Source organism: Danio aesculapii, chromosome 9 (genome assembly GCF_903798145.1).
Source record: "Danio aesculapii chromosome 9, fDanAes4.1, whole genome shotgun sequence".
NCBI lineage: Eukaryota > Metazoa > Chordata > Actinopteri > Cypriniformes > Danionidae > Danio > Danio aesculapii.
Genome location: NC_079443.1, coordinates 9656497 through 9670341, shown reverse-complemented (window position 1 = coordinate 9670341; position 13845 = coordinate 9656497). Strand labels below are relative to the sequence as shown.

At 33.5% G+C, this 13845-nt stretch overlaps 1 protein-coding gene across 1 annotated transcript in view; it reads right to left on the bottom strand.

Annotated features, from left to right (window-relative positions):
* myo16 (myosin XVI) overlaps positions 1–13845 on the bottom strand; it is a 255324-nt gene that overhangs the window by 67773 nt on the left and 173706 nt on the right. Inside the window, 1 exon segment of the mRNA XM_056464750.1 lies at positions 4392–4472. Coding sequence (XP_056320725.1) covers positions 4392–4472 — 81 coding nt within the window.

The window sequence follows — 13845 nt, the reverse complement described above, 5'->3', positions numbered from 1 at the left end:
GAAGAACGAGAATGTGGAGACACTGGTCATCAGTGTTTTGTTTATAAATGTGCTGAAACAAAGGTTTTGTTTTCATTTCTCCGCTATGAGAGCGCAGCTGGACTCACGTGTGGATTACAGTGTATGCGACAAAATATGTTTGTAAGGAACATTTTTTACCCGAAAGCTTTCGCATCTGCAAATGGTGAAATCCCGATTTGCCACTTGTCTCCTTTTAAAAAAGACACGACTCCAGTTAGTGTCTCTACAGATTTGGTAAGTGTGGGATCAGTGTTCTTTGTTTATTCAGATGGCAAAGTTAGCTCATTTCATCACCAGTACTCTCAGTTTTTAAAGACCTACCTTAGTCAAAATGATTTAGTTACTAAGTGTACAGTATGTTAATCACTGCAATATTATAGTACTATATTATAGACTGAAAGTGTAGAATTTTTGCCGCATTTTGTGACAGGATAGTCTGTACACACACAGCTTTCTGACGCAACCTACCGAGTGCATCTAAGTTACTGAGAAACACGGAGGGTTTTTTTTCCCTCCCATTTGCCGTACAGTATCAAACATTCCACTAAAACTACACTCTTTCAGCAGTTCCTCACATCCAATATCTCTTTGTAATCGGGGGCATGCATGAAATGTGCCTGAATTAAAGTGGAAATGCCAAACTGCAGTTAAAGTCGACAAATTAAGAATTTGGCAAATAATTTGATTACTGATGTCCATGTAAGCATAGTCACTGTGTTTCTCCCCTGCGTCTGTGTTTGTTTTGCCTCTTTGAAAATCAGCGCATACCCAAACTGAAACTCTCATTTTTATATAAAACCTTCCCTCTTTCCCTTCCCCGACACTCCCACCTAAACAGAGCTGGACTCACCCACTTTCCTGACTTTTTTCAAACTAGAGGTGTAAAAACACCCTGCTAAGACAGGGGGGTTTCGCTGCCCTTTAAAGACGCCTCCCATATGGAGAGTGAAGTCGCATAAATTGCACAAGTGTGAGTTTTTCACAGACTTCAACAGAGTGTAAAAATCTTGATGGTTCTGTAGGTCTCGACTATCAAATCTGATGTTTAATCTGTATTTTCTATTGGATTCAAGTCAGGTGATTGGCTGGGCCATTCTACAGCTTGGTTTTCTTTCTCTGAAAACATTTGAGAGTTTCCTTGGATGTGTTTTGGATCATTGTCTTGCTGAAATGTCCACTCTGGTTTCATCTTCATCATCCTGATAATGAAGATGTTTGACTGAGGCAGCTAATATTAATTTACAATGACGAAGGACAGAGAGTTGCTGAAGAACTACTGAGAGATTGCAGCTGCTGTCTGGGCTTTCACTGCATCTCTACACCTCTCTTTCTTCATGTGTTCAAAACTTTTTTCCCTGTGTCATTACATTTTATTACACATAACTTAATTTGTAAACGAATTAGTTTTGTTTTATTTGCATTTATGGATTTATTTGGTTGTTATCAACATCCGGTGAAAATTTCAAGTCAACAGCATCTTTAGAAATATGTTTTCTGAGAAAAATAGTGATATGTTCAATACTTATTTTCCCCACTGTATATTAGAATGCACACCTAGTACTGTTCAGAAGACACATGATGAGTTTTACCATAATATATGTTTTTTATATATATTTTGCTTTACATATTAGAATAGGTCTGGTTTACAAACCAGAAATCTAAAGAGGACTGATTGAAAATATAAAAGCAAAATGTTTTAAAAAGAGTGACAGTAATGATGCATTTAATGGTCATTGGCATCTTAAATCCTCAATTTTCAATAGAAAAAAAAAAACACATATGCACATATATATACATATTATACAGCTATACTTTGAAACTGTTACTTTGTAACTGCTTAATATAAATTTACTTTTTTTTTTTAAATATATGTTTCCATCTATGTAATCACAAATAGACTAAAAACATAAATATTGTTTTTAAAACTGTCAATATTGTGTGGTATTCAAACTTCAGAAAAGTTTTAGAAAAAGAACATATCTATTTGAATATAGGTTAAAACATTATGTTTCATTTAGTTTTAATTTTGCACTCAAACATGTTTTGGAGTTTTTTTTTAATGCATTTGTTTAGATAGCTATTCTAACCTAAATCAGATAATATACACGGTTTCCTCTCATAAAGTCATTAATTTTAGATCTTAATTTAGGGTTATTTGTTTATTAAATAATATTTAATGTGATTGTGTCATGACAGCTCTCTGAGAGATTCAGTATTGTAATGAATATGTATTTAAAGCAATGATAATGTGTTTGGTCTTGGTGGCGTCGATACTGTATGTTACGCTGCTGCTGCTGCTTTGATTAATGGTGAAGCAAGTTCCAACACTTGGTACTGCCAGTATATTCACAGATATTAACACACTGCTGCTACAAACATCTATACACAGGTGGAGCAGAGGTGGAGGTGGGTCTCTCAGAAAACACACTGCACATTATCAACACAAACAACACTTTGGTTTTTAAATGTTTAAGAGCAAGCTCGTTGTCTACTGAGGCGACACCAACCCATCATCTGCACTATGTAGTTGGTGAAGTAGTAGGAGCAGATTAGATATGCCTGATTAGATCAGCCTGAGTGCCTCAATACAGTTTCATGGCAGAACTTTGTATATTTAAAAATGTTTTAATGTATTTTGGTCAAAAACAAACTCAATTAAAGCATGATACATATTTTTTTAATGTTTATTTTTATTTAGACTTTAAAATTGAACAATTTATCTTTGACCTATATTGAATTTGATGCATTTCTGATCAATGAAATGGCAACACTTTGCAATAAGATTCCATTATTTATTATTAGTTTAACATGTATTTACTAACATAAACAAGCAATAAACAATACATGTATTACCATATTTATTATCTTTGTTAAGGGCAACCCCTTATAAAGAAAAAAATAAGCTGAAGGAAAGTGAGCGATTTAATGTTAGCTAATGGAAGCTGACTTTAAGTTCATGTTAACTCATGGTGCATTAACTAATGTTAACAACATGAATTTGTATTTTAATAATGCAATAATTACTCACAACTGACACAATTTTAACTTGAATTGTAAATAAGTGCACGTACCCTTAGTAAAGCCAACTTTAACTTAAATAAGTAAACAAATAATTGCTTCCTACTAGCAAACTTAAATGCAAAAACAACCATAACAAAGTAAATGATTATTTCCTTCCAACTAGCAAAAATTTATCCAAGCAAACAAAGACACACTTATATAATATAACAAATATACAATACACTTACAACACACTTATATAACACACAAATTTAATATAATACTCATGAGCTATATTGCCATCTTCACTAAACGCTGGATCGCTTCAACTGCATGAGCCAACAGAGAACAGCACATAAACTAATATTATTACGCGGCTGTCTGGAATACTTAATTCTGCTTGGGCAGTTGCAACATTCCAAAGGTATGTTATTCCTGGATAACATCCACTAAATAGCACAGGCTCATCCGTGAACTTCTAATCACATTGACCATCAGTGAATAAGTTAAAATCCCTTTATGTATATCCATATTCATGCTTGTGTATCACACCACAGTTTTTGACAGTTTTGATTAATCATTTAAAGGTTAGTATTTAGTACTGTCAGTTTTGTTTCCATCAGCTTTGCATTATTGAATGTTTGGTGCCATCTTGTGGCTGAATAAAGCACAAGTGAGGGTATACTACATCAGCTGTTTTTGTTTCTGTAAGGTTCGTGTTTAATTAATCAGCTATTTTGACTCAGAACAACATTTTGTCTCTTATTTTGTATGCTTTGTGGTAAGTAGCCATGTAAAAAGGTCATCCAGGATATAAATAAAGCCCTTCACATCTACTGTGTTTTGCTTCACGTCGACCTGCCGATAAGACTTTATTCTGGGATAACAACCTTCTAAATGTACTTTATCCTCACCTTCAATTATGAAACCTTATTGTAAAGTGTAACCACTTAAACACGTTTTTGGCAAAGACAACCAGAAATCTAGAGGTAAACTCTATACAGTAAGTGTGTGTTGCAGAAGTCATTGAGCAGTTCTCTGCCACAGTAACACTTCAAAACTGAGTCTGTTGTTCATTCATACATAATCCATCCAAAAACCACCAACTCTGATCACTAAAACATCAGCAGGACAAAATCCTTCCACCCCACAAACCACACTGTGCATGTGAGAGCAGCCCAACACTAGAGCACTTCTAAAACCACAAACACAACCTTGAAGATGTCTATAACCATTAAATATTAGGCAACTGTTTGAGCTCCCAGGCATTATTAGGATATCCAGAAAGAGGTAAGGTCTGCATCTAGATGGTCTGAGTTGGTACAGGTCAAGATTTGGCATCTGCTGGTGGTTTAAAAGTTAACTCTTACCTTGAGCTGCACCGCCACAGTGATTGGTCCACAGCGCTCCAGTCTCTGGAGGAACGACGCCGCACCCTTCTTCTTCAGCAGCTGCACACACAAACAAAAACACTGTTAGATCAAGTTTGTAAAATGATTCTTTTTGACATCCAGTTATATACATTGTTCCACACAATTCTTTCCTTAATTCCTTCCCAACACAAATCGATTAAGTTAATGTCAGTTTTTTCACAAATCTAAGTGAATTGAACATAAAAAATTAAGATGTCCCAAATGAAACAGAAGAATTGTGTTGTTTCCACTCAGTTTGAACAAGCAGCACAAGTATTTTTTTGTTTTTGAGTGTATAAGTAGAATAAGTCATAACTGACAAAAAGTAACACAGCTCAAAATTGCAAAAATATGTCAGGGATTCGCAATTTGTAATGTACACTACACTTTACAACTGTTGTTAAAGATCAAAATTAAGTACTCATTGATTTTAGATCAATACGATACAAATTAGGGCAACACGGTGACTCAGTGGTTACTGTCACCTCACAGCAAGAAGGTAGCTGGTTCGAGTCCCGGTTGGGCCAGTTGGCATTTCTGAGTTTGAATGTTCTCCACGTGTTCCCATGGGTTTCCTCCAGGTGCTTCGGTTTCTCCCACAGACCAAAGACATGCACTATAGGTAAATTGTGTAAGCTAAATTTGCGGTGGTGTATGTGTCTGAATGAGTGTGTATGGATGTTTCAAAATATTGGGTTGAAGCTGGAAGGGCATCCTAGAACTAGGCCGAAGGAAAATTAATGAATGATACAAAATAATAAAATCACTTTGATTTACAAGTGAGGTAAAACAAACAAATAAAACAGATTATGAATTGGATACCAAAACGATTTACCAAAATTATTTGCTAAAATGTGTCATTTATATCGCAATACTAGCAAAAATTTTCAATATGTAATTTGTAATCAGTAATGGCTACATTTTCTAAAGGAAAATTTCACCCAAGAATGAAAAAAATCATTTATTTATTCACCAACATTTTTAGGTTTCACAAAAGATCACTTTCTGAAAAGTGTCTTGAAAAAAGTTATAGTTAATGGCTACCAGCTTTTGAACATTTTTCACAATGTCTGCTTTTGGTTTAAATTATCAAATAAAATAAATAAATACCTTATAATACAGGGTATATGCAGGAATCCTAAAGATAATTTCAATAACTTTTTAAGACTTTTTGAAGGCCTTCTCAGAATATTTTAAGACCTCATCGTTACTTTCAGTTCTAATCAATATCAAACCTTTAACTTAATAAACAGTTGTTATTAAACAGTTGTATTTGAATAAATGAATGGAGCACAACCTTGCAACAGAATTCAGACAAGCTCGGAAGAAACAAAGCTTGAAAGCATAAATTACACGGTTGTCTTCAGCGACAGGCTTCAGCCACTGTTTAAACTCATCTTTCTCGAACCAGGAGTATGCAAACTTACATTTTACCATTTTGCCGTCTGTTTTGCTCTATGGTTTCGTGACATCACCCGGACAGAGGAGCTTGGCCGGCCTGAACCAATTGCATGGTTTGGAGCATGCCGTAGTTAATATTAGGAGGGAAACAAATATATTTATGCTTTTTTGGAGTCAAACATTTTGGACAACGCTTGAACAAAATTGAAGACCTTGTAAAAATGCAATTAAGACTTTTTAATATCTTTTAAGGGTCTTAATTTTCTCATAATTGATTTATCAACTTTTAATACTTTTTAAGACCCCGCGGACACCCTGTAATATATCAAATATCCCTCAACATAATCTACTCAGCACTACAGACTACTTTCATTTTTTTTGTATTTAGCAGTTGTGGCTGTACTGTATATCTAAAAAATAAAATGCCATTACCTGCTTCTTGGATGGCCTCATAGTGAGCTGAAACTATAGCTTTATTCTTGCTTATGTTATCTTTAAATAAAATGCCACTTGCTTTGATATTTTGCTAATGCAATGACATTCATGCATTTTTAAGAATGACGCTGGTGCGGCGTATCAGGAGAGAGGGGCACTGTATATCTCCATGCCCTTTAAAGATGATGTTGGCATGGCAACAGAGTTTTAGGAGAGCTATGAATGAATCATGCAAGTGCAAACAAACAAAAACACAAATACACACTAGAATACACACATATCTCTGTATTTTCACCCAGAAGGGAAATATTGCCAGCAATCTTTCTGTTATGACGTGACACTGCAGACAAAAGCAGTGTTTAGATTTTTTTACAGTAAAATGGGAAATAATAAATATTATATATATATATATATATATATATATATATATATATATATATATATATATATATATATATATATATATATATATATATATATATATATATATATATATATATATATATATATACACACACATATACATACATACACAGTTGAAGTCAGAATTATTAGCCCCTTTTGAATTTTTACAAAATTTAACAGCAAGGAAAATTTCACAATACGTCTGATAATATTTTTTCTTCTGGAGAAAGTCTTATTTGTTTTATTTCGGCTAGAATAAAAGCAGTTTTAAAATTTTTATGAACCAATTTAAGTTCAAAAGTATTAGCTCCTTTAAGCTATATATATATATATATATATATATATATATATATATATATATATATATATATATATATATATATATATATATATATATATTTTAGATAGTCATCGAAACCATCATTATACAATAACTTGCCTAATTACCCTAACCTGCCTAGTTAACCAAATTAACCTAGTTAAGCCTATAAATGTCACTTTAAGCTGTATAGAAGTGTCTTGAAAAACATCTAGTCAAATATTATTTACTGTCATCATGGCAAAGATAAAATAAATCAGTTATTAGAAATGCGTTATTGAAACTTCTGATTAGAAATGTGAAAAAAATTCTAATTCAACACATTCTAATTTATTCACAACATTGGGCAAAAGAATAAATAAATCCTTATTTACAACAAACATAAACTCTCTTTGGGTAGAGCTGTGCACAACTGTAAACAATATTGCAGTACATAGTGGAACTGAACCTACAACATACACAGGTCTGTAAATCATTCATGAAACTGTTCAATTTAGGAGACATTTTCAGAGGAAAAAAATATTAATTTTTTAAAATAAATTTTCTTGACAGATTTTGACAACTAGTTCAACATTTGTGTATGTTATGACTCAAGTGATGAAATGAGGACTATTAGTTTAATATGGAATGACTATTCAGCATTCACAAGTTTAGTTAATTTTGACGGACATGACATAAGCAAATGATAATGTTATAAGACAGCAGAGAGTTGTCTGAAAGCAACTGATGCATGTCCAAAAGCATTTGCAATTTGTTGGAAGGAATGAGAAACTGCTACTTTGATGTGCACAAATGACTGATTGTTTTGAGAAATGCATTAAATGCTGTGCAAATGTAAACAGTGTTGTGAGAAATGCACCAAAACGACTGAGAAAAACTGTAACTAACTAACTAAATAAATAAATTAACTTTTTTTTCTGACTGTTCACCATATTTCCTCAATTGTGGAGCAATAAATAGAATTACTCAAAATTCTTTTTTGAATAAAAAACTGTAAAATGTAAAACATAAAAACAAACAAACAAAATGTTTAGAAAACATGTAGAACATAAATAAATAAACAAATAAATAAATAAAGTTTGCCTTTGTAATTTTAATCTATAAATCCATAAAAAAACTATAAACTGTAAAAACAACAAAAGCATCATATTTTAAATAACTTGTAGATAATTAGTAAAGTTTTTTCTTTTTTCACTATTCACATCCAGTGTTTTGCCTTCAAATCTGACATTGTCTACGGATTTCTGTTGTCATACTAAAAAAACAGCATGGGTCATCATGATAATACTGATCAGTACGTCCTGTTCTTGAATCTCTGCTTACAGTCATGTCATGCTGAATTGAGTTTGAATGGTCTAATGGATCTAGGTCACTAATACAAAAGCAGCAAACAGAATATGAACTAAAGGTGCCTAAGGAACTGGATATAGTTCTGCTATATCATCATCATCATCATGGCCTTTAACCCTGGAGGGGGTCTGTTCTGGGAAATAATGCACTAAATCACTATATACTGCAATTGTGGTAATAATGATAGTTCACTTATGATCGTGTGTCTGATTCCGCCTGTAGTGCATTTGGACATCTGCCTCATGTAATACAGTGAGTGGATATATACGCAGAAATCGTCCTTATAGGGCGATCTGGTGATCAGTAATTTCATCAACAGTCATCAAAGTTGAAAATAGAACACATTATGATTATTGGATGGAAAGTGTGCAAAGGAGAAAAAAAAATTATATATATATATACACATATTGAAGTCAGAATTATTAGCCCCCCTGAATTATTAGACGCCCTGTTTATTTTTTTCCCCAATTTCTGTTTAACAGAGAGAAGATTTTTTTTCAATACATTTCTAAACATAATAGTTTTAATAACTCATTTCTAATAACTGATTTATTTTATCTTTGCCATGATGACAGTAAATAATATTTTACTGGATATTTTTCAAGACTTTTATACAGATTAAAGTGATATTTAAAGGTTTAACTAGGTTAATTAGGTTAACTAGGCAGGTTATGGTAATTAGGCAAGTTATCGTATAACAATAGTTTGTTCTGTAGACTATCGAAAGAAAAAAAAATAGCTTAATGGGGCTAATAATTTTGACTTTAAAATAGATTTTAAAAAATTAGAAACTGCTTTTATTCTAGCGGAAACAAAACAAATAAGACTTAAAAAATTAAAAAAAAAATAAATAAATAAATAAAAAAATCAAATGGGGGCTTATAATTCTGACTTCAACTGTGTATATGTATATATATATATATATATATATATATATATATATATATATATATATATATAGTTTGCTCATTTATCAATGGAACAGATTCAATCTTGAGATCTAAAAGTCAATATCAGTATAATGATTAAAATCAAGAAATCAATACTAATCCACCCAACCCTAGCTTCTGCTTAACTGTTGTACTTTATCAATGTTGTGTGCGCGAAATAGTTACTAAACAGTCAGAAACGCACCACTGGAGAAATATTACCTCAGGGAAAATTCACCCAAAGTATGAAATTTACCCACCCTCATGTGGTTATAAACCTTTACAATTTTCTTTCTTCTGTTCACCCTAAAGAAGATATATAAGATATGTCCATAGTAGGAAAAACAAATACTATGCAAGTCAATGGTTACTGATTTTCACCTATCTTCAACATAAATTCTTTTGTGTTGAACAGAGGAAAGAAACTCAAACAGCTTTGGAACAAGTAAATGTGGAGCAAATGATGATTATCCTTTTTAAACGACCATTTAGGTCAAATATTTTGACCCTTCAAAACCCACCACAAATTCATCCTTATTAGCATGCATATGTATGCAACATACAGTATTGGTTTGCACTGTTCATCCATACATGTGCAGTTTTCCAACAACTTTTAACCTTTATGGAAAAAAAATGAGTTTTATTAACATGTTTAATAGTTTAAAGTGATAGGACACACTCTGGAGAACAATCTTTTTTTTACCCTTAGAGTTTTTGTCTTGTCCAAACATCTAAAAGTTCTAGACAAGCAAAAAAAAAAAAAAAAAATTCGACAAAATTAAGCAAGTTTTTCCTTAAAACAAACAAAATAATCTGTCAATGGGCTAAGCAACATAATTTGCTTTCGCTTTGAGAGAAGATTATGTTGCTTACCGCATTGGCAGGTTATTTTGCTAGTTAAGCTTAAAAAAAAATAATAATAATTTTACTTATTTCTGAAAACAAGACAAACATTTTTACTTTTTCTAGGAAATGTTTCTTGATTTAAGACTTTTTAGATATTGGGAGTAAAAACAAAAACTGTAAATAAGAAAAAAAAACAATTTGGCTGTGCGGTAAATCACAACAGAAGTCAGTCTATATATATATATATATATATATATATATATATATATATATATATACATATTAAAAAAAACAACTATCAAGTACATAACTGCATGTTAGTAGCACCAAATTGAGGTAATTTCACCTTGAGGAACCTTGGCTTGTTCTTTCAGTGCTGATCAGCTGGCACGTGAGAGAAATACTAGGGAAACTCGGTTCATTTGAGTGCCGAATCAAAAGACACTTTTCCTAGTGTCACGTTAAAGCAATTAAGGATGATATAATATTGTTTTCAAAACAAAACTGGTTCAAACTGTGCCGTGTAAAAAGAGACACTTTGTTTTTCTTGAGTCAAACAGCTGTTCTGCTGGAAAAAAGGCCATGCAGACGCTGATGACACAGCTCAGTCATTTAGCTACTCAGTAGGAAAGAAAATTATTATATTTCACAGCAAACTGCTGCTTTAAATCAAAATCTCTTCAGGGTGCCCTGATTCCCAGAAAACGCACCACCGCTACACTAAAATCTCCTTAATTTGAGGAGACACACAATAGAAGAATATCCAATACTATACGGTGCAACTTTATCCCATTTCTCTCCTCAAAAGTCAAACTAAACCACTCATTTGTGTGTCTCCGTCTCCAACCTCAGCATGTTACTTCATATTACTGTCACTGACTCTCTTGGGAACTGAACTAGTGCTTATGTAAGAGGGTTACCAGGGTATGTGGGTAACCAGGGGTGCCAGCGGCGCATGAATTGAGCCAATCGGAGAGCTTGTACATCACAGCACTGACCTCAATATAGACTGCAGAGATCTGATTAAAGACACAACACGAACTGAAGAATTAAAGAGCGTCAAAGAAGACTGATAAAGGCAGGAGGGTGAATCTCAGAAAATGTGTCACCAACAACAATAACAAAAATAACAACAACAAAAAGAAACAATTAGTTATATTTTACAAGAGAATGAAGGATATTTTTGGATCATTAAGTCTGTTCGCATTGATCAAAACAGATTAATGCTGAAATTCAACCTACAGTATGAGTCCAAGATTCCATAGATTTTCTAGCATCAGAACAACAAAAGTGTCATGTTTATTCTCTCTTTACATGATTTAGCATGTTCATCAAAAAAAATCACAATTCACAGAATAATGTCCGTGTAATGGAGCAATAGTTTACATACAAAAAAAGCTAGAAAACGTTGATGACAGAGTATATTAGTTCATTATATAGTATTAATAAGTCACAATAAGTATGTTGTGTACCATTTTATAATAATACATCTTTAACACTCAATGACGTTTAGTGTATAATTTCACCCCTATATTCACATGCACAAAAGATGATAAAGTATTGTTTTTATGTATATAAAAGCTTTATACTGGTCTAATTAGATGTGGATACTAAAATCAAACGTCACATAATTGACAAACGTATTACTAAATCAAGTATACATATTTTTTCAATAACCCAGTGAATTTCCAACAGACTTGATTTTTAAATGATTTGAAAATAGGATGATTATTACAATGCTCCCCACATACAGTGGACGTTTATGTGGGGGTTGAGTTAGACGGAGCACCAATTAATTCATAATTTATTCCCACAACTTATTAATTTGTGACCAAGTGTATTAATTCAATTCCTCATTTGAGGTCAGTCATGGCTGTGCTAATTTGCTCCCGTGCCAAGGTAAATTTAACTAAGGCATATGAACAAATTACATGATTGACCTGAAGCATGCGGATGAATTAATAAACCTGGACACAAATTAAAAGGGAAACAAAACAAGAGAATGAATTAAGTGATGGGGCAATTGGTCACAATACGTGTTAACCTTTTTATTTTCATTTTCTATCTAATCTACCCAATTAATGTAATTCTACACACAATACCCCATAATGACAATGTGAAAAAGATTTATTTTTTTTTTTTGGTACAAATTTATATATAAAAAAACCCTGAAAAATCACACATATAGAAGTATTCACAGCCTTTGCTCAATACATTGTGGATGCACCTTTGGCAGCAATTACAGCCTGAAGTCTTTTTAATATAATGTCACAAGCTTGGCACGCCTGTCTGGAAATTTTGGTCCAGTTGTTGTGAAGCCACTCCATTGATATTTTGGGGCTGTGCTTTTGGTCATTGTCCTACTGGAAGATGAACCGTCGCCCCAGTCTGAGGTCAAGAGCACTCTGAAGCAGGTTTTCATTCAGGATGTCTCTCTACATTGCTGCATTCATCTTTCCTTCTTTCCTGACTACTCTTCCAGTTCCTGCTGCTGAAAAACATCCCCACAGAATGATGCTGCCTCCACCATGCTTCACTGTAGGGATGGTATTAGCCTGGTGATGAGTGGTGCCTGGTTTTCTCCAAATGTAACGCCTGGCATTCACTCCAAAGAGTTAAATTTCAGTCTCATCAGAACAGAGAATTCTGTTTCTTATGGTCTGTGAGTCCCTCAGATGCCTTTTGGCAAATTCCTGGCTTCTGTCTGGCCACTCTACCATACAGGCCTGATTGGTGGATTGCTGCACAGATGGTTGTCCTTCTGAAAAGTTCTCCTCTCTCCACAGAAGAACGCTAGAGCTCAGACAGAATGACCATCAGGTTATTGATCACCTCCCTGACTAAGGCCCTTCTCCTCGATCACTCAGCTTAGATGGCCGGCCAGCTCTAGGAAGAGTCCTGGTGGTTCCTAACATCTTCCACTTACGGATGGAGGCCACTGTGCTCAATGGAACTTTTAGACCTGCAGTGACCTTCCCCAGCCTTGTGCCTTGAGACAATCCTGTCTTGGAGGTCTACAGACAATTTCTTTTTTTTCTTGCTTGGATTGTGCTTTGACATGCACTGTCAACCCTGGACCTTATATAGATAGTTGTATGCCTTCTCAAATCATGTTCAATCAACTGAATTTACCATAGGTGAACGCCAGTTGAGCTGCTGAAACATCTCAAGAGTGATCAGTGAAAACAGAATGTACCTGAGCTTAATTTAGAGCTTCACGGCAAAGGCGGTGAATACTTATGCACATGTGATTTTTCAGGCTTTTTATTTTTAATAAATTTGCAACGATTTCAAAAAATCTTTTTTCACATTGTCATTATATGGGGTATTGTGTGTAGAATTTTGAGGAAATACATGAATTCAATCCATTTTGGAGTAAGTCTAAACATTAAAAAAAATGTGGAAAAAGTGCAACGCTATGAATACTTTCCGGATGCACTGTAAATGCTCACGCAGTACCAAAACACATCATCCTGTGTCTGTCCTTATAGCACAAGTCACCTTACAGCACTCGCATGCCACCACATTCATGCTGTTGCTTGATTGAGAGAAATACTTTAAAACAAAAACTGTGCTTAAGAAATAATGGATCTGAATTCATTTTGACAAAGGAAACAGGAACGACTAGTTTGTACATACAGAATAAAATGGCGAATATAAACACCACAAGATAGAATTTCATGTAAACACACAAACAAATCTTTCAATAGGTAGGATTTTAATCAGA